General features: G+C 45.8%; 11 protein-coding genes across 11 annotated transcripts; 4 read left to right on the top strand and 7 right to left on the bottom strand.

The window, feature by feature from the left end:
- Positions 1-21: 21 nt before the first annotated feature.
- V1513DRAFT_420021 (uncharacterized protein) lies at positions 22-6,637 on the top strand. Its single transcript, XM_066895928.1, has 9 exons — positions 22-196; positions 302-1,121; positions 1,170-1,586; positions 1,644-2,281; positions 2,330-5,294; positions 5,351-5,443; positions 5,497-5,709; positions 5,763-5,868; positions 5,924-6,637. Exons 2-9 carry the CDS (start codon positions 395-397, stop codon positions 6,243-6,245), a joined length of 5,481 nt encoding a protein of 1,826 aa, XP_066751257.1. The 5' UTR covers positions 22-196; positions 302-394; the 3' UTR covers positions 6,246-6,637.
- On the bottom strand, positions 6,487-7,613 carry V1513DRAFT_452089 (uncharacterized protein). Its single transcript, XM_066899068.1, has 6 exons — positions 7,527-7,613; positions 7,302-7,461; positions 6,986-7,245; positions 6,824-6,934; positions 6,659-6,762; positions 6,487-6,604 (listed from the first exon to the last, which is right to left on the bottom strand). Exons 1-6 carry the CDS (start codon positions 7,570-7,572, stop codon positions 6,578-6,580), a joined length of 708 nt encoding a protein of 235 aa, XP_066751256.1. The 5' UTR covers positions 7,573-7,613; the 3' UTR covers positions 6,487-6,577.
- A 103-nt stretch (positions 7,614-7,716) lies between these two features.
- On the bottom strand, positions 7,717-8,956 carry V1513DRAFT_235355 (HSP20-like chaperone). The gene has a single exon (XM_066894432.1). The coding sequence runs from the start codon at positions 8,548-8,550 to the stop codon at positions 7,957-7,959; it is 594 nt and encodes a 197-aa protein (XP_066751255.1). The 5' UTR covers positions 8,551-8,956; the 3' UTR covers positions 7,717-7,956.
- A 403-nt stretch (positions 8,957-9,359) lies between these two features.
- Positions 9,360-11,232, top strand: V1513DRAFT_452085 (thiolase-like protein). Its single transcript, XM_066899067.1, has 5 exons — positions 9,360-9,615; positions 9,699-9,874; positions 9,939-10,046; positions 10,100-10,171; positions 10,219-11,232. The coding sequence occupies exons 1-5, from the start codon at positions 9,561-9,563 to the stop codon at positions 11,143-11,145; spliced, it is 1,338 nt and encodes a 445-aa protein (XP_066751254.1). The 5' UTR covers positions 9,360-9,560; the 3' UTR covers positions 11,146-11,232.
- Positions 11,224-13,039, bottom strand: V1513DRAFT_235352 (uncharacterized protein). The gene is made up of 2 exons (XM_066894431.1): positions 12,607-13,039; positions 11,224-12,550 (listed from the first exon to the last, which is right to left on the bottom strand). The coding sequence occupies exons 1-2, from the start codon at positions 12,640-12,642 to the stop codon at positions 11,303-11,305; spliced, it is 1,284 nt and encodes a 427-aa protein (XP_066751253.1). The 5' UTR covers positions 12,643-13,039; the 3' UTR covers positions 11,224-11,302.
- A 372-nt stretch (positions 13,040-13,411) lies between these two features.
- V1513DRAFT_452078 (mitochondrial 54S ribosomal protein mL46) lies at positions 13,412-14,794 on the top strand. The gene is made up of 4 exons (XM_066899066.1): positions 13,412-13,587; positions 13,646-14,406; positions 14,463-14,578; positions 14,636-14,794. The coding sequence occupies exons 1-4, from the start codon at positions 13,533-13,535 to the stop codon at positions 14,673-14,675; spliced, it is 972 nt and encodes a 323-aa protein (XP_066751252.1). The 5' UTR covers positions 13,412-13,532; the 3' UTR covers positions 14,676-14,794.
- V1513DRAFT_452074 (chloride channel) lies at positions 14,591-17,830 on the bottom strand. The gene is made up of 7 exons (XM_066899065.1): positions 17,563-17,830; positions 16,958-17,505; positions 16,801-16,901; positions 16,387-16,746; positions 16,145-16,330; positions 15,038-16,090; positions 14,591-14,981 (listed from the first exon to the last, which is right to left on the bottom strand). The coding sequence occupies exons 1-7, from the start codon at positions 17,751-17,753 to the stop codon at positions 14,892-14,894; spliced, it is 2,529 nt and encodes an 842-aa protein (XP_066751251.1). The 5' UTR covers positions 17,754-17,830; the 3' UTR covers positions 14,591-14,891.
- Positions 17,831-18,136: 306 nt separating this feature from the next.
- On the bottom strand, positions 18,137-20,217 carry V1513DRAFT_452072 (pyridoxal phosphate-dependent transferase). The gene is made up of 4 exons (XM_066899064.1): positions 19,896-20,217; positions 19,733-19,833; positions 19,371-19,673; positions 18,137-19,317 (listed from the first exon to the last, which is right to left on the bottom strand). The coding sequence occupies exons 1-4, from the start codon at positions 20,124-20,126 to the stop codon at positions 18,438-18,440; spliced, it is 1,515 nt and encodes a 504-aa protein (XP_066751250.1). The 5' UTR covers positions 20,127-20,217; the 3' UTR covers positions 18,137-18,437.
- A 284-nt stretch (positions 20,218-20,501) lies between these two features.
- V1513DRAFT_460526 (peptidase family M48-domain-containing protein) lies at positions 20,502-21,277 on the bottom strand (the record flags this gene model as incomplete). The annotated part of the gene is made up of 2 exons (XM_066899839.1): positions 20,502-20,579; positions 20,639-21,277. 2 exons carry the CDS (start codon positions 21,275-21,277, stop codon positions 20,502-20,504), a joined length of 717 nt encoding a protein of 238 aa, XP_066751249.1.
- A 690-nt stretch (positions 21,278-21,967) lies between these two features.
- On the top strand, positions 21,968-22,788 carry V1513DRAFT_452066 (PHF5-like protein). Its single transcript, XM_066899063.1, has 2 exons — positions 21,968-22,240; positions 22,302-22,788. The coding sequence occupies exons 1-2, from the start codon at positions 22,132-22,134 to the stop codon at positions 22,529-22,531; spliced, it is 339 nt and encodes a 112-aa protein (XP_066751248.1). The 5' UTR covers positions 21,968-22,131; the 3' UTR covers positions 22,532-22,788.
- Positions 22,785-23,157, bottom strand: V1513DRAFT_384698 (uncharacterized protein; the record flags this gene model as incomplete). The annotated part of the gene is made up of 1 exon (XM_066895179.1): positions 22,785-23,157. A coding segment is annotated over one exon (373 nt), but the record flags the coding sequence as incomplete, so codon positions are not given.

Genomic DNA, 23,157 nt, shown 5'->3' with positions numbered 1-23,157 from the left:
TAATAATTTATCGGGAATTCAGGAGAATCATAATAATACGCGGTCGTTCGCACAGCCCATCGCCTCACAACTACGTTCTTTTCGTCTTTTACCTTGATTTCAACTTACTCTGCGTGAGATATCGAGAAAAGCGACGACCAGGATTCTCTAGTAGAATCTGGATTGCATTATTGTCAGTTCCAAAGCAGCAATTTAGGTAAGGCTAAAATAACTAGCCCCTGGCGCGTCTCTGTAACGGGGACCCCAAATCGTGCACAAAGCAATTTCGAAGACAATAGACTGACGCCATACATGCTGGTAGTGCCATGATATTTGACAGTGAGATCCAGCTCTAGCAGATCATTCACCTTTTAGTTATTGCACTCTGTAGCCTTGGTCCTAGTCCTATAGAGTCATGAAGTGGGGCGGCTCCTCAAAGCAGCAGACACCATCTTCGAGCGGGCAGACGCGTCCGTATGGTGAGATTGCAAGTCATCATGGTGCAACAACTTCTCAGAATTATCTGCTTGCATCATCCTCTTACTTGCCTCTGACGGTGACCCGTAATTCTCACTCGAGGGGAGAGGATGAAAATGCGGCCCGACCTGGACGCCCTCTTCGTCTGTTCAAACACCGAAAGGACAGCGAATCCGACGACCACCAGAATCTTAGTGTGGTGACTTCGATTCCTCCATCACCGACAAATCCACCATCTCCGATGTTTCATGCACATAGATCGAAAGATGACAATTTTGTCCAGCATATGAGTATGTCGAGATCGATGAACGACATTGAAGCTTTTGCGGGCTCTTCTCCATCAACAAGGGAGCTTCAAGGAGAATACGACTACAGTGGCAGAGAGGATTGGAGGCAGACTCCTGGGTATTCTAGTTTTGGTGGAATTGGCCCCATTGCGGAAACCAAGAGGCCGAGGCATCCCTCGGACATTCCAGGATATAAACAAGGCTGGCTTAATCGCTCTGAAATTGATCCCAAGAAGGCCAACCGACTGCCAGTTTGGAAGTTGCAGAGGGCGGTCTTGAAGGATAACTTTCTCTATCTGTATAAGCCGCCGTCAGATATGGGAGTGAAGTACTTCGATTTCTCCTCTTCGTTCAACAAGCTAAGCATCTCTGATTCAGGTATGAATGTCTTTCTGTGGTGCAAATGATTATTCCTAACATGTTTAGTTGCTGCCGAGATTTCGCACCAGTCATTAACGCGTCATCCTAGTTTGATAGTGGACGAAGACGGCAATATTGTTTCCGGTTCAATTGAGGCTATATGTCATGAACTGTTGTATGGCAAGGATCAGGCCTTTGCTTATGATACAATTTTGCTACTTCCTGTTTGGACGGACTTTGTCAATGCCATGGAGACGGTTGCGAAATTGTCGATTTTAGGTGATGCCACTGAAAGGATTACTTTCATCCTGAACACAATCGTCGATCGGATGAGCGCTGCACTTTTGGATGATGCTGTGTATGGTGTTCTTAAGTCACTCAGCGGTCAGTTAGCGATGAATGACAGAATCTCCATCGAACGTCGAATGGCAGACAAGAAATCTCAGCTCCTGGCCTTGCTGAATTATACAGCATCAAGCACCGGTATGTTAATTCCCTTCAAGCGGTTTGCATACGACGACCTTCTGACTTTAGACGTAGACGTAAAATACACTAAACTTTACAGCGACGTTAAAGATCTCTCCGTCGACACTTTTCTCGATATTGACATTGAAATTTTCGCAGCGCAGATTCACATCTTCGACCTACGGATATTTCGTACGTGGAATCCTGTCGCTGACTTCTCGTTGCTTTACGGACTGAAGTATAAGTTCGCAAGGAAGAACCCATTGGTGTCAACGATTATGTTGCCGCATTTTCTTGGTACCACTATGATCAGGCAATTGTTCATCACTGGAAGCGCGGGTCAAAATTCACAGACACTGATGGGCAAATTGTTATCTAGGTGGATATTGCTCGGAAATATTTTGAAACAGAGAGGCGACATGGTTGGCTGGCTGGCCATTGCAAGCATTGTGTGTTCTCCCGCAATCTGTCGATTAAAAGAGATTTGGGTTCTGGTTTCTGCAGATATTATTGACATTGTCAACCGAGACTGGGCTCCTGTCATATTCGATGTGGATAGACGGATTATTCTTAGTGAGCTTTCAACTAGGCGGGAAAGTTCTCATATTCTTGCGCCGGATGGAATTGGAATGACATACAGCAAAGACTGGGTTGTGCCATATTTTGGCGACATCAGCATTCATCTGTTTGAGAGAATGTCAGAAATAAATAAGGTACATAGCATTCGGACTGAAATAGTACAGAAATCTAATTTGTTACAGGCCACAATTGACGTTACTTCTTCTCGGAATGAATTAGAGCGCATTCACAAGGCGCTGGAAAGATGGACTATTTATATAACGTCAGTTGAGAATGCAGACAATTTGCCGACCTTAGAGGCACCTGTTTCTACTCTCCAAGAATGCCTATACTCGCTTTATGAGACTCACATATCTGCAACACCGATTTCTCCTTTAGCCATTATGGAGATGTCTCTTGTCTACGAGCCGCCAGTCACGGGTCAGTATGCACAATATTATACCTCCCAGCGATCACCGCTATCGACAGGATCTTACTCTGCGATATTGTTTACTGAGATTCTGCCTTCATACAAACTTTTTGCGCAGAGAGATTTACTGGAAGCTGGGGGACTGCTATACAAAAAGTCTAGTTCGTCATTGAAATCCAAAACGTCTGCGGATCCCATTGTTCCTCAAGGGAATCGACGATTGGATATTGGATCCAAGCAGTTGCGACGGGCAAGTTCATTTCCGCCATCAAGGGCTAATATTACTATAACTGGATATTCTGAGTTGGATACAACGAGCCGCAATAGAGTTGCTGGATTTCCAAACAGGCACTTTTTGGTCAAGAGTGTGCGTGATGTGTTGAACATGGGCGTGAACTTATATCATGTCAGAAATGAGCTTGTGTTGAAATCGTTTAAAGACGACGGCGCGAGAGCATCCAGATTGTCGAGTGTGATCTTTGAGAATCCCTCTAAACGAATGAGTAATGGTTCAAGGAGATTGTCCGCACAATTTCAACCAGCCGCTGTTGAATCTCAGATTGCGGACTATCGATCATCCCAACCTCAGAGTGTTACTGTTGTTGCCAAGGCAGGAACGTTTGATCGACTTGTTGATGTCCTGGTGATTGGTGTTGAGGATTTCAGTTCATGGGTTAACAGTGAAGATATTTTCTATTTGCAAAAATTCGGCCAGGCATCATTTCGTATGAATATGGACGTTTTCACTTCAACTTTTTTGGCTACGTATCGGAATTTCGTCTCTCCTAGTTGCCTATTAGAGGCGCTGCGGAGACGATTCCTCTGTGCGCGAGCTGCGGCTACTTCCCTCCATGCAACGAACGAAGCATCCCGAGAATTTCCGGATTGGAATGGCTATATTGATGAGACTGAAAGTGGCATAGATTGGGTTTTCGTCGCCAAGGTTCATATTGGTATATTAGAAGCATGCAATCTATGGGTCTCAGAACATTACTCCGACCTCTTGAATGAGCTTCAGTTGCGCGAGTCCTTTCTAGAATTTTTGCACATTATTGATAAGGAGGCAGGCATATGGAAGGAGAGAAAGATTGCAGACGAGAATTTAACCGCATTCGCGGACACTATTGAGACTCAATCAAGAAAACTGCGAAAATCATTTGCACGAAAATCCTACAGGCCTATTGATCTTTCGCCGTGGCCAGTGGTTCCATCACCACCGTCAATGCCTTTGAAGTTTCCGGAGTTCAATATCGAGAGTATTGAGAAATTCTGCGACTCTCTTGACAGGATCGTTGCCATTATTTTCAGGCAAATTAAGATGAAAGATTGGCTTGCTGTTTATGAGCTTTTCGAAATGCAAACTGTGGATCCACACAAGCTGTTCAGCAACAGAAATCCCAACGTGAATACTGATGATGACCTTGTTATCCAGGATGTTTTCGGATTCTGTGCGTCGCTTCATTGTTTTAAGTCTGATGAGCTTATGGTTTCCCTCTTTCCCAAGGCTATTAAGAAATTGTATGCTTTCCGGATGAATTTGGTATTGTGGGTGGCCATGCATATCGCAGATCCGTCTCTTAAGAAGTCAACCAGAGTGAAGCGTATGGTGGTTTTGTTACACGCCATCGGGATATGCCGCAAACGAATGAGCGTTATCGAGTTCGGATCTCAACTCAACTCTACCGATCAGAAGCCGATGGAGGACGACGTGCAGATGAAAATTCCCTCGCTGGTTGAGAGTGCCATTGCGTCAGCAATTGTTCGGCCTGAAAGTCGCCAATATGCAGTCGCCTGGGCTGAGGCTGCCAGGGATGTTGGCAGAGATGTTCAGCAGGTGAATTTATTAGAGGATATTATTCCGCAATATGAGAGCGACGATAATGCAATAGAGCAGACTGAAATGTGGGAGCCCTTGACACCGTGTATGGGATGGATCTTCGAGCGTATCCTCGAGATTGTGTGCTACGTTCCGAATATGGCCGTCGCGAATCCACTGATGGTAAATTTCGACAAACAACGCTATATTTACAACTATCTCAGCAATGTCCTGGATACCAAGCCATTGAGAAGGAGCATTGTATCTGACTCCGAAGAACCAGCGGCGATGCTCTTCAAATTAGATATGACCAATAGATACGACAAACGTCAAGTGAAGGAGGCAGCTGCACGAGAGATGAGGGAGTTGAGCCATAAGGGGAGCAAAACAATTAGAGCTTTTGGAGGTCTCGTCGCGCAAGAGCAAGAGAAGCTTCGTCGTGATGCTAGACAGAAAGAGGTTCTGGATCGGCAACTGCGGGACCAGATGAAAACTCCGTACAATAGAAGTCGCGGAGCAATGCAAATTGCGGATAAAAAATTTTCGAAGTCTTCTAGGTTTGGTGGACTACTCAGGGCAGTTCGCCCTCTGTCAATGGCATTCTCCAATAATTGGTCACCGCCGTTGCCGGATCGCTCGGTGTCCCCACTGGACTTGCCTGAAATCTCCTCAATTGAATCTCGAAATAAGCCTACCGTTTCAATAAATCTGGCTTCGGCCATCACGATTATACCATCGGACATGCTAGGGATGGGCGTTTTCAAAGTTGTCTGTGATGATGGTGCGGATTTCCTGTTCCAGGCGACCAACGACAACGATCTCGACGAATGGGTCAAACATTGCTCAGCGGTTCGAGCTTCAGCTATCGAGAAGTCTCGAGTGACAAAGGACGTGCTGGAACCGGTGGATATATCATTCAAGGGTATGCTTCGTGAAGTGCTGTACCCTACAGTGCTCTCAACTAACGACTGCGCTTAGTCTTTGGAGTTCCCATAGAGGCGGTCTGTAAGCGAGAAAATCAATCAATCCCCACAGTAGTCCAACTGTTATTGACAGAGATTGAAGCTAGAGGTATACTTATTATTTTAGTTTAGTCATTAGCATAATTCTAAAGTACCATACAGGAGTGGAGGAGGTTGGGATTTATCGAGTTCCTGGATCGTTGGCGAACGTGAACGAATTGAAGAAAGCTTTCGATTCAGGCTCTGCAGTAAACATGGATGATGAGCGCTGGTTCGACATCAATACTGTTGCCGGGTGCCTGAAACTCTATTTGAGAGAGCTACCGGAGCCATTGTTGACTGACGAGCTGTTCCCAGAATTTACGCAGATAGCGAGTATGTTTCCCTAATTACTCAAGTCCGAGAGTTATAGCTGATGTTATTTTCAGAGCTGGCAGACGAAAGTAATCAGATTTCGCAGTTCGCCCGTGTCGTTGAAAGTCTGCCACCTTACAACTACTATTTGCTTAAAAGAATTATTGAGCACCTTGCTAAGTATGTCGAGTTATAAAGCGTCAACATTCTAATCTCGTGCTAATCGACTTTGTAGAATTTCAAGCCACGGCAGTATTAACAAGATGCATGCCGTTAATCTTGCAATTGTGTTCTCTATGAGTCTTCTACCCGGCACCAATCCCTTCTCCATGTCATCTGATTTAGGATCAATACAGACGATGCTGCGGACTATGATTACTTACTCAAGCCAGATTTTTACTGCAGACTATAATCCAGGAGCAAGGATGTCTAGCGAGAGCTTCGTTAGCCCACCACCTGTTCCGGAGAAGGATGCTCCGGCGCGTCCGGTTCAGGATTCACATGCATTCGATACCGCGTCAAAGCGGGAAAGCTATCAGGAAGTCAGTGTCTTTTGATTCATTTTCTATGAGAAAAATTAGACAAGTGAGAGGACCCAGTAATCCTTTCAACAACATATATCATTTCAATTAGATCATTCACCTCCGACTATTTATATTATGCACAATTGGCCTTATACTTCTGACATGAACTTTGTATCAGCTTATTGCTTATTTGTTACTATTTTATGAAAGGGCGTTTGCATAACCGGAAATGATGTATTTTATTCTTGTGTCATATTCATGTGCTTGGGGTCAATGTTTATTTTGGCAAAGGCGTCTTAGATTGTCATCTGACTGAACAGTTTCCAAAATCTTTATTTAGCGACACACAAGTATAATATATCTGACTAGAAGGGGAGAGTTTCACCGAACCGCTATAAATATGTAAATAAGCATGTAGCAACGGCACAAAACGGACGAGAACTTACGTTCATATATTTACCATTGTCTTTCGTAGTTAACTTTGATAATGTCGCCACAATCGCACTGACACTCTCATTCACTAACAACGGTGCTCCCTTTCCACCCATATCTGCGCAGGTGTCACCGTCAGTCGCATTCATATATAACGTTAATATGTCAACGAATCTTACCGGTCTGGACCCAACCGGGATCCAAAGCAATGAACGTGAATCCGCTGCTTGCCTTCTCCACGGCATATTGTTTTGTAAGCATGTTCAGTGCAGCCTTGCTAACATTGTATCCTAACAGATGTCAGAAGATATTCAGTGTGTTCGCATGGACCTAACTCTTACCTCCAGAAGGATAGCCTGAATTCATAGAAATGCTGCCCAATTCACTTGATATATTCACGACAACTTTGCGCGTGCCCTGCTGCAGCAATGGTAAAAATTCCGATATCACAGCGCTTGAGCCGACGACATTGGTTCTCAGGAGACGCTCAAATTCACTATCCTCAAGTGCTTCCATAGGTAGCTGCTCATGCATGACACCAGCATTGTTAATAAGAATGTCAACCTTGGAAACACCTTTTGCTTTGAGAGCTTTCACCGCACTATATTAGAGGACGATTAGTATGGCAGGGAAATGAATTAAGGAAACATGATTTACCCCTTGATCGAGAGCCTGTCGGTAACGTCAAACTCTACAATTTTCGAGTTCTTGTTCTCATCCACAAGTGCCTTTATCGGACCGGCTGTTGCAATTGATCGAACAACGGCTATAACGTCATAATTTCCTTCGGCTAACAACTGTCGTGCGATCTCGAAGCCTGTACTAGGAGCATTAATATATGACGTCAATAACTATAAGTAAGCACGCCAGGGCACCAAATACCAATTCCGCGGTTAGCACCAGTGACCAAGTATGTATATCTAGACATAGTTATTGCAAAAAAGCATGCGACATCAGTCTCGCGTTCGCGATCATGAATCATTTTTCAATGGCGTTGAGCAACAGGCTTGCTTGCAATTTTAAGGGGTATTGTACCAATATTCTAATTATCTGACCCGAGCTATTGAATAGCTTATTTCTAATATGGTACCAGGAGCGGATGTAATTAATGCATTATGTTATACGTTATTAATTAAGAAATAAAAACCAAGAATAGTGACGTTAACAAGAAAACAAACAAATTACAAGCAAACTCGCTAAAAGATTTCCAAAGCGGATTTCAAATACAACCATAGCGCCATGAACCATGAAGTACCCAGTACTCCAAGCATACGACGACCAATTACAAAACCACTACAAAAAAAGTAACTACTCAATCCAGCTTCTCCGTACCAATGGTGTCCGAACCTGAATTTTGTTCATTGTAACTAGCCGCATCGACCCAGTCGTCTGCCGGATTACCGACAGTCTCTATAGTGATCTTTCGCTTTGGCTGCTCCTCAACCTTTGGAACGACGACCTCCAGCACACCATTGACAAACCTAGCGGTGATGTTGTCGTGGACGATCTTCGTCGTAGGTGATAGTCGTAGTCGCCGCTCGAATTTGCCGACACGCCTCTCGCTAATACGGAGCGACTTGATAGACGTATCGTCAGCGAACGACCCGGGCCTCTTGATCTCACCGGTCAAGATAAGCTCGTTGGTCTTAGGCTCGAAGTCGACCGATATTGCATTGGAAGATGCCCCAGGTAGAGACGCGTGGACGACAAAGGCGCGGTCGGTGTCGAAGACATCAACGGAGGGGGCAAAGATCACGTCCTTCTTCGAGCGGGAGGCATCCGAAGCCGGGCGAAATGCAGGACAATTACTGGGACCACAAGTAGTTGGACCATAATTTCGAGATAGCTCTTCACCGAGAGACTGGAGAACGTCGAAGAATGGAGGATACTCGATGATTGCTGGCATGTTGTTGATCAATTAAGTCGATGAAATGATAAATTCCGTTTGTTAATGAAAGTAGTCAACTAGTAATGGGAAGCTGATATGTGAAAAGTGCGTTGATGGAATGGACGATGAGGGGACCAGCACCTGTTTTTATAGACGCGAGGAGGACGTCCTGGGCCACGTCGCGGGACCGGGGAAACATGACTCCGAACACTCATCGACTATTCTAGTCTGTTCTAGAGGTCGGGTACAAATGACACGTAAGCACGGAGCCGATCAGGAGCTAAATTGTCTGCGTTGAGTGGTGAATGGGACACATCGTTTGTCAGCGCGATCACGACGCGTGGCTGCACGGCGGACTTAGAAAACTTATTGCGTTCGAGAAGACGCGCGAAGGTTCCAAAAGCATCGCGATGGTGTTGTGGCGCGGCTGTGGCTAGGCTGTGGCTCGACTAACCACCATTAGATCTGCATCCACACTTGTCTAGCTGCCTCAGTATCTCTGTAATGTCTTCCAATTTGCAGTAATTACTCTATGTATTAGATACGCAAATCTTCCTCCGTAGTGTCTCTTACATAAAAGGATGACGTCGTCAGGAGCCGCGGAGCGTATTATTATTTAAACTTTCAAGGGCTGTTCAACAAATTCGTGGATTACGAACTGTTTCCTGTATATTACGCTGATATATGTAAAGGATATAACAATATGACTTCGGAAATCGGATAACAAATGCTGCCACGTAAAACCGACTTCTAGAGCTTTTTGAGACCACAAACTGAGACGTCAACTTGACGCTTCGATTTAAGCTCTGGATTACATGCCCAAAACTTAATAATGATAGATGCTCCCTCAATTCTGACGCTTACGAATTGTGGGGTTTATTCATCAACCCGTAATTCTGACCATGTGGCTGGCGAGATACTTGCAGGATTATTAAGTGTTCAAAAATCCATTGGTGAAAGATCACGGCTCGACATAGATTGATGGTATGTATGAGGGTGAATGAGAGGTGATCCCGCAAACATTCTCGATGGCAAGACGCGTAGTCATTACTGGTCTCGGGCTCATTACCCCCCTGGGTGTTGGTAAGTACGGAGCTGTCTGCTTCACGCGATGAACAGGCACATTGTGTGTCATTAATACGAGTCGTGTCTCATTGGAGCTATAGGCGTTAAAACTAGTTGGGAAAGGCTATTACAGGGGAAATCTGGAATAGTGTCGACTCTGAATCGTGGCGATGACGCGTATAACACGATTCCAAGCAAAGTTGCCGGTTTCGTTCCAGAAGGATCCGGCGGGTACAAAAACGGGGAGTGGCTTGCAAGCGAATGGATTGAGCCAGGAGTAAGCATGTTTTGCCAAATGGTGTCGTTCACCGATTACCTCATCTAAGATTAATTACTTCTAGGATGATCGTCGGATGGGTAGATATACACAATTCGCCATGTCGGTAGCCGCGCAGGCTCTGAAAGACGCGGGATATATTGCGGAAACAGAATTGCAGAAGGAGCGGACAGTATGTTGAGATGATAATTATATAAACACTTTCCAGTTCTAAATAATTCTAAGGGTATTTGTATCGGAACCGGAATTGGGAATATCGATGATATATATGAGAGTATTTTGACTTTCGAGACAAATGTAATGGATGATCATTTTGTAGACTAGAAGATACTTATAGTCTTTAGGGATATCGAAAGGTCTCACCATTAATGGTCCCCCGCATGCTCCTCAACATGGCAGTCGGCTTCGTTTCCATGAAGTACGGATTCAAAGGTCCCAACCACTCGGTGACAACAGCATGCACAACAGGACTACACTCTATCGGCGACGCAACTCGATTTATTAAATTTGGGGACGCCGATGTCATGGTTGCCGGTGGTTCTGAGGCTTGTATATCGCCATACTCACTCGCTGGATTTGCCCGCGCCAAGAGTCTTGCTATTGACTTTAACGACAATCCAGCGACAGCCTGTCGTCCCTTCGACAGAGATAGAAATGGTTTTGTGATGGGTGAAGGAGCGGGCGCTGTGGTTCTGGAAGAGTTGAATCATGCCTATAAACGGGGCGCAAATATTTACGCAGAGGTTGTAGGATACGGTTTGTCAGGGGATGCTCATCATATTACTGCTCCTCCTGCTTCTGGCGACGGTATTTTGTTGTCCATGAAGAGTGCTATTCGCCAAGCTGGAATTTCACCAAAAGATATCGGATATATCAATGCGCATGCAACCTCCACGCCGCAAGGTGATGCAGCAGAGAACAGAGCGGCCAAAAGGCTGATGCTTGATGGCGTAGACAGTGGCGTTGACTCGGAGTGGAATGGTTTGAAGAAGAATTATGCACATGAAATCAACATTTCTAGTACAAAAGGCGCTACTGGTCACTTGTTGGGTGCAGCCGGTGCAGTTGAAACAATATTCACCGTACTGGCAATGAAGTATGGAAAGCTTCCACCTACGATCAATATCGAAAACCTCGAACCCAACTCAGAGTTTACATGCAATTACGTACCGAATGAGGCTCAAGATTATGACTTGAAGTACGCACTATCAAACAGTTCCGGTTTTGGTGGCACTAATGCCACACTTTGTTTGGCAAGAGATGTCTTGTGACAGATTGTATATAAGAATAGATCTTTTTCCGAATTAAGTCCATGTAATCGCCAGTTATAAAAGCAACCATCAACGCCGTTGTACGCCTTCTGAATCCTAATAATCATTCAAGAATTACTCCCCCATGAGCAAGTACGTGCGCCAGTATCAAGACTAGTCATCCGCGGCAGAGCGCGCAAGCGTAATACCCGGGCCGAAAACATTGCCGATAGTATTTGACTTTACGTTTCCACAAGTTTTTATCTATGAAATTACACACACGCTGCATTAGCATCGCCCTATCGACGCGATTTTGCCTTCGCCTCTTGTATTGTTGCCAATGGTTTTGAATGCGGTCTTCACTCCACGTGCGCGTAAGGGTCGAGAGCTGGTATTGATCTGGAGAGGGAGGTCTATTCTTCGCGTAGTCATTCAAGCAATCTTCGATTCGACCTTGTTGTCGCTTTGTTGCTCGTTCCTCGAGTATCGCGTAAAATATTTGCTCTGCTTCGTGTTCTATAATCTCTCTTTGTTCGATCGCACATCCCACATGCGACTCAATGTACGCTCTCTTGGCATTGTCGGCCTCGGCGTAGTCTGCCAACATGGCACTCTGTTCATAGCAATAGTCACACACATCGCAATACTCATGCATATAGCTTCTGAACTGCTCCCACTCCTCGCGATCCGACGGCTTTACGAACTCAACGTAAACAGGATCATAGCACCAGCTGCGTATATTCTTGCGCTCCCTCTCCTTCCGACTATTATACCGCACCAGCCAGCGCTCTTCGGCACCGTCAAATATCTGCTCAATCTTGTTCAAGTGATTTTCTTTGATCGACAGCGAGTCAATGCCTTTGTATGGCCTGTCAAGTTCACGACGGACAATCTCATGCCATGGACTTCGCGGCGGTGAGCATAGGCGGGCCTCAAGATCTGCGCCGCCAACGTAGAGTTCATCCGATTTCTCGACGTAAACGGGCCTAGACGACCCAGGATCAGCATCAAATGCCCGAAAAGTTGCGCGCGAGTTAGGATACTCAAAGGTCATCACAGTACATTCACGAATAATCCACGGCCCCTGCGAATTCGCGTCTGACACGCTGCGGCTGGACATCGCGGCCGATGCAGTTGTGGAGCAGACCGTAGACGCCTTCTTCGCCGCGCGGCCGGTCAGTGGCAGTAGTCTGTACCTAAGACGCTTGGTAATAGGCGGACGTATAGAAGAAAAAGATCCCGCAAATTCTGTCTTTGCTCTGCATGTCTTACGGTCCAGTGCAAGTGGGACGCGGTGATACGCGCGTGCTAGAGTGAGACTCTCGTCAACAGTCAACACACACAAATCATCTTCCACATCTGCTTTGGTCGTGCTTGCAGATGATGACAGAAGGGGAAAACGTTCTTCGCCGTCGATAACTTTGATCTAATTAAGCGAAAAGTGTCAGAATAAGCATCATCAAAACAATCCAGAATAAGTACCTTTTTCCTGAAAATCTCACGAATTGTCAGAAACATAGAACAGTCGAGTATTCAGCATACAAAGAGCAAAGAAGAATTTGAGAAAAACGCGGGCTTGCACGATAATAGACCAGGAACAAGTAGTAGGATTGTGCCAATGAACGAGCATTTATATCACATACGTCATCGATGTAGTACGAGTCAATCCTGTTTGTCCATATTCAAGACATCATAAGCAGAAATACGTAGAGGGCACAGTAGTGTCTAACAGTCATAAGAAGTACCAGATCAAGGTCCTCTTTGCATCGGATAGAAAAATGAACCAGTTGTGAGTCCAAGGATGATTATATAGATCCCTGAAGATAGGGTGGGAAATTTACTCCGGGTTTCATCAGCTGCTAGTGGAGGAGTGAGAGATCCAACATATGGTATCACTAAAAAACTGGAAACACCACCAATATGGAAAGAGGCTGAATAGACCTAGCTACTCTACTTAGCCGACTCTCTCCCAGATCTTCACATAATGATAGTCATACTCAGGTTGTCAGTTTAAAAATGACACTGCTGTGAAGTTGCAGTTAGAGGCTGAACCCGGTCTGAGCGCTATTGCGGCCAAATTGTCGGTAGACATAACTAAAATACTAACGCCAGTCAAGAATATACACCCAAACACAGAGATTCACAAGATTCCAGTGGATGATATTGCAATACTGCGGGATACAATACTGCAATTGTGTGTCCACTTAAAGATTGCTTCATATTTCTACCGTAATCTAAGGGTTTGGTATGGGCACCAATAGTCACTCCGTTTCATCTTAGTGTGACCCTGCAGTTCGTCGTTCTTCCGAGCTTTGAGTCTCGAATTTTTTTCAATATTCCCAAAAGAAACGCACACCACCGAAAATTATCGCTTCAAGCTTTCGCTGTTAAGTCTTGAAGAGATAGAAATGACTCTACGGCATGTGCCAGGACCACTGCGGCCGCACACTGTTGGGCTGGTCGGTAGGTGCTCAATTGCTTGAAGGTTTTGGCAATGATATGGATACTAATTGTTTTGCAGAGCAATTCGTGCGACCGGCCCGTAGACAAGGCGGCCGGTCAATAGGGACTGCTGCAGCGAAAGAAATCACGACTGAGGCAGAGTCAAGTTTGTTATCATCAACCACATCGTCCGTCGCCGAGAGTCCAGCATCGGTGGCCTTTAAGATTATGTCTGGATTAATACTGTGTCGACAACCGATTGTTACGCCGGAACTGACGCCATTTGAAAGTGCCTATTACAACTATCAGTCTGAATTACAAAAGCGATTAATGTGGACATTTCCAAAGTGGTTCTACTATCCCGAGGGTACATTGGCTGAGCGGCAATTCTCGTCTGTTCAGCCTACGGTGGATGGAAGCGACCGGACAGAGTTTGAAAAGCCGGATATTGTTTTCAATCGTGACAGGAGGTCAAAGCAGGAAGTAGTGTTTCCCGAGCGAGATGTCGAGCGAGAAACAGAAGAGTCAGCAAAAATTTATGCTAAAATTGAGCCACGGTCGAGGATAACTGAAGCGGACAAAACAATTGACTTTCGCAGTTTAGAGAGAAAATTGGATCGGACACTGTACCTTTTAGTAAAGAAGGATCGTCAGGCAAACGAGTGGAAATTTCCTGCGGCTGAGGTTTTGAACGGCGAATCATTAACCGGTGCAGCGAAGCGACTACTTCTCCATACCGGTGGCCCAAACATGAACACTTGGTTAGTGTCGAACACTCCTGCGGCCTATCATCATTACCCCTATAAGCCTGAAGATAATGAGGCATATGACGGTGCAAAGGTAAAGTGGTTTTGATATATTATCTCTCTTGGGCAGGCGCTAATGCGGGGCTATAGATCTTTTATCTTAAATCAAGAATATTTGCCGGCACTTTTGTCCCGCAGAAGGAATCTGGCATTATCGATTATGCTTGGCTGACAAAAGATGAAATTCCAGACTATGTTCACAAAGGGTAAGCTAGAACGCGGTTCATAATTGATCATATCGAACAAGCTAATATTTTTTGAAGATATTGGGCCAGTATGGCTAATGCACTAAGTAAACAGTAAAAGATTGGCCTGCGCTCAGTGCGCTTTGTATATACAAGCATTACTTCTGTATTTAAAATATTGTATAGAATGTATCATCAAAGCAAAGGGTAGTATCTCTGACACTAACATGAAATGAACCCAAAGTCTATCGTCCGTAAAAACAACAATTGACCCAATAATATACATCGCGACAACATTTGCCACTCAATATGTACATCAATATGACTAGACTGACTATTGAAGCGTATACTTTGCGCAAATATCCTTCTTTGTTATTAGACCCTGAAGTCGGCCGCGCATAGTCAATAGCACATATCTCAAACCCTAGACAAAAAATTTTTTAGAACTACTTCACTATAACGCATACCCACGGCACTTACTAATTTTTGGAACATGCTAACAGCCAACTGAAGGCTACTTCGATGTGATAATGTGATAGGGGTCTGATCGACCCACTGTCGCAAATCGACACAATGAGCCGTTTCGTCGCCAGATGGCAAACTTCCACCTAGAAAGCACCGCGTATCGCCGCCTAATCCAATTGCCCGCGCTTGTTGCAATGCATATCGTAGCTCTGATCGAGATATGTATCCAATAAGGATAGCTTCGCGACCATCTGCAACGACAGGAAAACCCTTAAAGTTTTGAGTAGCTAATATCTGCTCAAGGCTATCGACAATGTGTCCTGACGCGGTGAGCACCACGAGCTCGTCTAGCCGTGTCATAATTTCTGCCACGGTAATATCGGCAATGGGCTCCTCTCTGTTGTCGAGATAGGGATAATCGTGGAATTGAATCCAGCTCTCGTAAATTCCCTTTCTTTCGAACGCATCGCCGACCCACTTCGACACCATGACCGCGATCATAATTGGCAAAACATACGTTAGCGCGCCCGTTAATTCAAACATGATGACTACCAGTGAGACTGTAAGACGCGTCGCACCACCAAGAGCGGAGGCAGCACCGACAATAGCATATACTCCAGGTGTAATACACGGCAAATCTGGTAGACATGTATCGAATAGGAAGAACTCAGGATGGTGTTTCTGCCAAACCTCCATAGCAATGCCAACGATTCTGCCGTAGCAAGCTCCGATAGCCATGCACGGCATCAATATTCCCGAAGGTATACTCGTTCCAAAAGTATATGCCGTAAAGAAGAATCCAATGATGCACACTAACATCAACAGCAGAACAGTACTTCCAAAGTAATCAGGATTGCATAGGACTGTGGGGTTCCCATTACATTCTTGAAATAGTCGGAATACTAGAATATTGTTTTGAAGCCGTGAGAAAGGGTCTGGAAAGTTGATAATGGAAGTCGCGACGCTCAGGAGCACGACCTCGATTAGAGGATAGCCAAGAATACGACTTCTCGTTCGCCACCGGGCTATTCGCATGTTCAGTTTAATAAATAAGCCGCCGAATACTCCCTGTTCTCGACAGTTAGCAAAGTCTATCGCCAAGGTCCTGTAGCTACCACTTACACCCATGATCCCCAAGAGAACAAAGGGCACTAGCTCAAATTTGTGGAATGGACGGCTGTAAATGACCTGAAACAAAACTAGCTTTCCTGTACGAAAAGGATTCAGTAGCTGGATGGATACCGACGCAACCATAGCGCAAACAAAGCTTTGCCACATCGTTTTGTCAGGAAAGTAATAAGAGACTTGCTATAGCTCATGCGATTAGTTTAGTCGACGTATTTTTGAATCAACCGTGTGCTAACCTCCAAACTGAATACAACTCCTCCAATCGGCGCTCCGAACGCGACTGTGATTCCAGCAGCTGCCGCGGCAGAAAAGATTTCTCGCTTCCGCGCCTCGTTGTGCCTCAACGTTGAAGACAACCGCGTTGCCAGATTTGCACAACAGCAAGCAACATGAACAAGAGGACCCTCCTTTCCTAACCACAATCCAGAACCCGAGGCGAGACACAGACCCAACGTTTTTGTCAACAATGTCCAAGACCCCATGAAGCCTCGAATAATAAAACCATTGAGAACCGTTTTTATTTCGGGGATACCGCTCTGGCTGGCATAAGGTGCATATTGTAAAACTAAGAGGGATGCAGAGCCTCCAAAAAGAACCTAGTCGGGGGGTTAAGAACAACGCCATGTAATGCATCAAAATCCGTCACTTACACCAAAGATAATGTAAAATAGATATGACACGATGTAACTCCAACCACCCGTAGCATGTAATACATCCCCCCAGGAGACCCAATTGGCGCAAACGTCGTTTTCTGTTCTCAGTTAGCCTCGGCAAGTTGTCCATACGACGGGAAAAAGGAGCTTATACCATCCTCGCCCCAACAGCAGAACGCTTGACTTAGATAGAATGACGACTTGCAATAACCCAACTTTATATCTCCCAGCCAATTAGACACAATATCGATACCTGCTGCAATAACGCCGACAGCAAATCCGGTAGCAATCAGTATCAGCCAAACCTGACTCGAATCGCCAATCAACTTGAGCTTTCCCCAAACTCCTTGCTGCTGTTGGTAAACCTGTTCGCGCTGCCGCTCCTTTTGGTACTCATGAATCCAATCTATGGCAGATAAATCTTCGTAGCCGACGCGTCTGCCACTGCCCTGTACAGTCCAGTCTGTCAAGCCTTCAGTTGTCGAAGTGCTGTCGAGACTGTATCTACCTGTCCTCTCAGGCGAGAACGGCGTCGAATCACCACTACGTGACAATGCTGCTGCTTCGTTTACAACCTCCGGAGCGCTTGGCAGTGATGTATTTTCCGAAGACGTAGAGAAGATACTGGCAACACGTTTGGTGATGGAAAATACTGACGTCGACGCACTAATGCTACGCTGAAGCCCAGATTGCCGAGTATTACTGAACGCCAGATTTGCATCAGTATCAAAGCAGTCAAGGAAAATCTCGATTACATACCTTGAATAGCCGTTTCCATCCGTCCATGGGTTGCTGCTCGTATCGTCAACGTAGCCCATCGCAGCTGCCGCGGGCGAAGTCCGGTCATGACGCTCAAGTTCAATTGACTGGAGCTCAATTGACTCTGTTCGAGACGACGTCGGAGTGGCCAGCTGGTCGTCGGCAGCGACATTTCGAGAATCCGAAGCCATTGGCTCAGGAATCGAGTGCGTGGACCCGAGAATAGATGCTTAGCAACTCTTGGTTCCAGCCGTTGGTTGCACTCCCCGTACATGACAGTTTCTGTGAGTTACGACCGACCGCCCTGCTTCACTGTTGCAACAATATAGCCCTAACCCCATATAGAGATTTGGCTAAATCCGAGCCGCCTTTAACTAACAAACAATTGTTTACAGCCCATAGTCAAGATTTATATAACCACTGTTGGTAAATTTACAATTTACAAATATCCGCTGAGCGGCATTATAAAAATTCAATTAACCAGAACCTGCATTGACAATTTCCCTGACAACGACTGATAAATTTTGCATGTGGCACGGAAGGGTTGCTTATTGGTCACTAGTCAGGAAATCACTTTCTGAAACTGTTAAATTATAACTATTATTGAGGATTTATCTAAAGTAACAACATCTCAACCTGTAATACTCCCAATGTACCAAATTCATTGCCATTAAAAAAACAAGTTAGTAAAACTACCAACGTAAATATATATCCCGTGCAATACTATACATAAATACCTCTGCAAATTCGGTGGCGAATAAAGAAAAGATAGGCACGCTAACATAGTACACAGCACTACTAACCCTCATGGATATGCATGTCTATTATTCTATTTACACTCGCCATATGCAACCCCACCCCATATGCACGGTTAACTAATGCTTGACCTTCGGGACCTTCGACATGACTTTGGAAACCGCAGCCTTGACAACAGCCGCAGCCTTCTCTGTCTCACGCTTCGTCAGGCCCGTCGTGATCATAATCTTCAATGTGCTCTCGACGGGGAAGACTTCCTGACTGGGGACGACCTTGTTGCGACTGATCAAGACGCCGTTGGCGATGCATTCGTCGACAACATCTTGTAAAAATTTATCCTCATCATCGATCTTGCGAGACTCAAGCACTTCAGGGTTGAGTTGCAGGTGAATCAGCGGACTGTCGGGGTCGGACGGAGAGTACATGTAGTTCATTTTGTCAATAATCGCACGGAACGCGCGAGTATTTGCCAGTAGCTGGGCGAAAATCTCCGGACTTGATTGCATTATTGAGATGGATTCGGATGCGGTCGCCGCGAGATAGCCAGGCAACGCAGCAGAGAAGACGTATCCATTACCCGAAATGCGCTGGTGGCTGACGACGTACTCTGATCCGGCGCAGAAGCCGCCGCCGGCACACATGGTGGTGGCCAGTGAACCAACAATCATGTCGACCTCGGTCGCCGGAATGTTATAGTATTCTGTCAGACCGCGACCCGTCTTGCCAAGAACACCAATCGAGCAACTCTCATCAAGGATGAGACGATACTTGTACTTGTATTTAAGTTCAATGATCTTGGGCAGATCGGCGATGTCGCCGCAATTCTCAAACAAGCCCTCGGTTACGATGAAGCGACGTGTGAGTGGCTGGCCCTTGAAATCATTATGAACCTGCTGGAGGACGCGTTCGAGATCGTCCATGTCGTTGTGCTGAAACCAGCGAATGGTAGACCGTGAGATCAAAATGCCCTTCTGAATCGCGAGACCAATAGCCGAGTCACTATGCCGGTTAGTCCAAGCGGGGCCTTCGTCAGACTATGCACTTCTACTTACGCAACTATGATATCTCCGCGCTTAGCGAATGCCGGAATCGTCGAAGTGATGGTATTAAGGGCCTGTGCATAGATGATAGAAGCAGGAACGCGCAGGAAGTTCGAGATATCCTTCTCGGTCTGAATATGCACGTCCTGGGTACCGTAAAACCCAGACGGACCGCAAGCACCGACACCATACCCCCGAACTGTCTTGATAGCTCGCTCCCTAATCTGATCGTTTCCAAGGAGATTCAACATGTTGAACGACGCCAGATTCATGACCGACTTGCCGGTGCTCAACTTGACCTTCGGCCCAGAGATGCTGATAAACAAAATCAGCAAAAAGAAACGCTTAAATTCTCGCAACGAATAAATTATTACCCGACAATAACTGGGATCTTATCAACTTCAGCCTGGTCGGCCTCGTCCAACGGAGCAACGAGAGGTTCGGGCGTCCACTCGTGAACCAAATCGTCAACCTCCTATCTGGTTGTCAGCTGCCGCCAAAACCAAACGCGTAACAACACCGTCGTATTATGCTCACCTTGGTGCTAAGCTTAATAAAGTCCTTCTTTGCGAACGAATATTTCGATGCTAGAAAGTATCGCACAGCAAACAAGAACAAGCACAACTCGAGGAACGACCGCATAGGGTCATTTTGGTAAGACGAGCGCACATAGCGCAGGACAATTGCGGAACCCGGAATTCTGATGAACTGAGCGGAAATCGACTCGACTGTCGAGTTGATATAAACTAACGTATCGTGAAAGGCCATGCCTACAAAAAAAAAAAGAGCGTCACTGCACTGTCTGGCTCGTTCCTGACGTTAGTTCTGTGGCGATACGCAAGCGGGTGATGGACTCGGTGCGATGGGGTTTTGAGGGAAATTAATTGCGAATGCACCGCTTCATTCTTCGCGCTCTGCTTTACCCTAATCCGGCAATATTAATTTTGGGTCTGTTCTGTCTTTCCTAGTTGTGAAAATTAGGTTTACAATTACAGCAGGATTGTACCCAGTATAAGCCACGCTTGCCTGCATTCAATAACGTATGGGTTTTTTTTTGTTAGGTTTCACGGTAAGAGATGGCTTTCACTGCTTGGGGAGGAACGCAAGTTGGATTAAATATGGTTGCCTGACAATACAAGCTAACTATCGCATAAAACTAAATGCGTCCATAAAATTGCCTGTCGTCGTATAGCAGTCTGACATTTCTCTAGTTTCCATAGCCTTAGACCGTTCGTGTTAGTCCAGGGTATCCCCAAATGTCAGAGCAAAATCTATCTTACCTTTGGCAGCCACTCGGTGATTTGCTGTATTCTAGTCGAGCTCGACGGATGTGTAGACAAGAATTCCATAGGCTGGACGCTCTCGACCCTCTGCATTCTGCCCCAGAAAGCTACGGCTTTGCGAGGATCAAAGCACGCCTTGCTCATCATCAGCAGTCCGATGTAATCCGCCTCGCTTTCCATCTGCCTGCTCGCCGGCATCTCCAGCAGTAAGGCTACGAGCGAGGAGAAGTCCATACTGGAGCCAAGCAAAAGCTGCAAGAGCAGTGACCCGAAAAGATAAAACGGCATTTGCGACAGCTTCTCGCCGATGTGACGGGCAATCTGATGGGCCGTCTCGTGAGAGAGAACGGTTGCCAGGCCGTCATCATCTTGGCAGATTGGCAGTATGCTTGAAAACACAAACACTTTCCCACCAGGAAGGACAAACGCGTTGGGCGGTTCCCGAGGATCATTCACGACGTGGATCTCCCAGTTGACGTCCGGCAGACCCGACACTTGTATTATTCGCTTCATCACTCTCCGGACCCGAAGCACGGCAGGGTGGTTATCCGGCAAGATACTATGCCGGTACTGTCGGAGTAGTTGCAGATACTGGTAACCGCCGAGCCTTTCCTCGAGACTCTCGCTTACGATCATGAACCGTCTTCGACCGCTGACAGGTGTCTCCTGTATAATAGACCGTCAACATCGTGGGGTATTAGGAAGTAATAACTGTAGACGGGAGTACATATCTAAGTGTGTAACATAAAACAGACCGCCTATAGTGCCGACGACAGCAACGCCCTTGAACAGTGTTCGGTGGTCAGTAGACACAAACGGTCGAGCGCCTTCGAAGTACCGGTAAGCGGCGTATGACCTTACATTTCCGCGAGAAGCTGAGAATACCGGTGAAACTCGTGTCCGTGACGTGGCAAATAGACCACGACGTACAGACCATCCAGGAGTATGTAGGTATCTTATGTTGTGATATGTTGACTGCCTGACGGACACTGTGACGGGTTGGCCTAATCTGCTAAGCGTAGGAAATGTTAATCCGAATTTAGCTTCATGGCCCCACAGCCGTACACCTCTCCACGCATACGATCTGATCATTGCAGTATCGGTAATTAAACGCGAGTGCGGTCTGGCATAATATGTTGAGTATCTTCAGTCATCATTCGATAGTCGATGTCGCCTAATTTTGAGTTCCATTTTATACGTACAAGCTCATCGCACCTGAGGTAAAGACCTAGAAGTTTCCTGGGCTTGCTGAAACCCTAATGATTAGCTAAATTTGGCTTCGCCGATAGGGCAAGGTCAAATATTTTGATTCATCATCAACCATCCGAGTTCTCTAATCCTTGCCACGACGTACAACTATTGAGTAGTTGTCTTTGAAGGGACTCGTTTTAAAGGAAGTGCTCGACGAGAATCTGTAGACCAAAGAGTTGACAAGTTTTTATTCGGGTCTGAATATTCGACAGGACAGTCATTACTCCAACTTATCGACAATGTCCCGCCATCATCCCGATCTCGTAATGTGTCGAAAGACGGCCGGTATTAGCGTTGGCCGGCTATGCGACAAATGCGATGGCAAGTGTCCTGTGTGTGACAGCTACGGTAAGTTTTTATTGTCCCCCTCCCAGCTGGATCGGAGATCTGACGGTTTGTTTTTCCATAGTTCGGCCGACGACATTAGTTCGCATATGCGACGAATGCTCGTTTGGTAATTTCGCTGGAAAATGCATCATTTGTGGCGGCCAAGGTATCTCGGACGCATTCTACTGCTTCGCGTGCACGAGGTTGGAAAAGGACAGGGATGGGTGTCCCAAGATCATCAATCTGGGATCAAGTCGGAGCGACTTGTGGTACGAAAAGAGAAAATTCAAGCAAGCAGGAAGTTTGGGTTAGCATTTGTTATTTCAATTTAAAACATATTTGTAGGATATTACAGAAGGTGTACGATACGATAAGTGTATAGCAGGAATTTTGAATGAATTTGTATTCGCTGTTCGGCGTTGTGCTTGATCCAATATATGAGGTTCTATCATATCCTCGAATATTATCTAGATGGAAAGCTGCACTCGTTAACGTGATCGACAAGCGAACCGATCGCAAAAGTCAACAGCAGCTTTATTTATACTTATAGCAAACCATATTAACGTTATATAACATTTTCTGCATTACCTTTACATGTATGTGAGGTATGTCCGCTCTGGTTGCAACGGCTACACCGTCTGATAGTACGTGTTTCTTCTACGGCTGCCCTCATGTTGTCTTCCCGTTGGACCACTTCTTCATTTTGCGGTGTACGTCGTTGCCATTCTGCTCCGGTCAAAATATTATTCGAAGCAATAAATGATCTAGTAGTTTGGCGCTTTCTTTTTTGGCATTCTACGCTGCCCTGCATTTGTGTGAGTTGATCAGTTAAAATCGCGGCCCGATATAGTGCTAATTCCGCGCACTTCCTTATCTGATCAATTGCAACATGCGTTCGACCTGGCGGGCTTACTCTGCCTAAATATTCTTTAATTTTC

Source organism: Lipomyces chichibuensis (assembly GCF_038497645.1).
Source record: "Lipomyces chichibuensis strain CBS 12929 unplaced genomic scaffold V1513scaffold_45, whole genome shotgun sequence".
Classification (NCBI taxonomy): Eukaryota; Fungi; Ascomycota; class Lipomycetes; order Lipomycetales; family Lipomycetaceae; genus Lipomyces; species Lipomyces chichibuensis.
The sequence above is the reverse complement of the archived record's forward strand: the minus strand, read 5'-3'. Positions and strand labels throughout refer to the sequence as shown.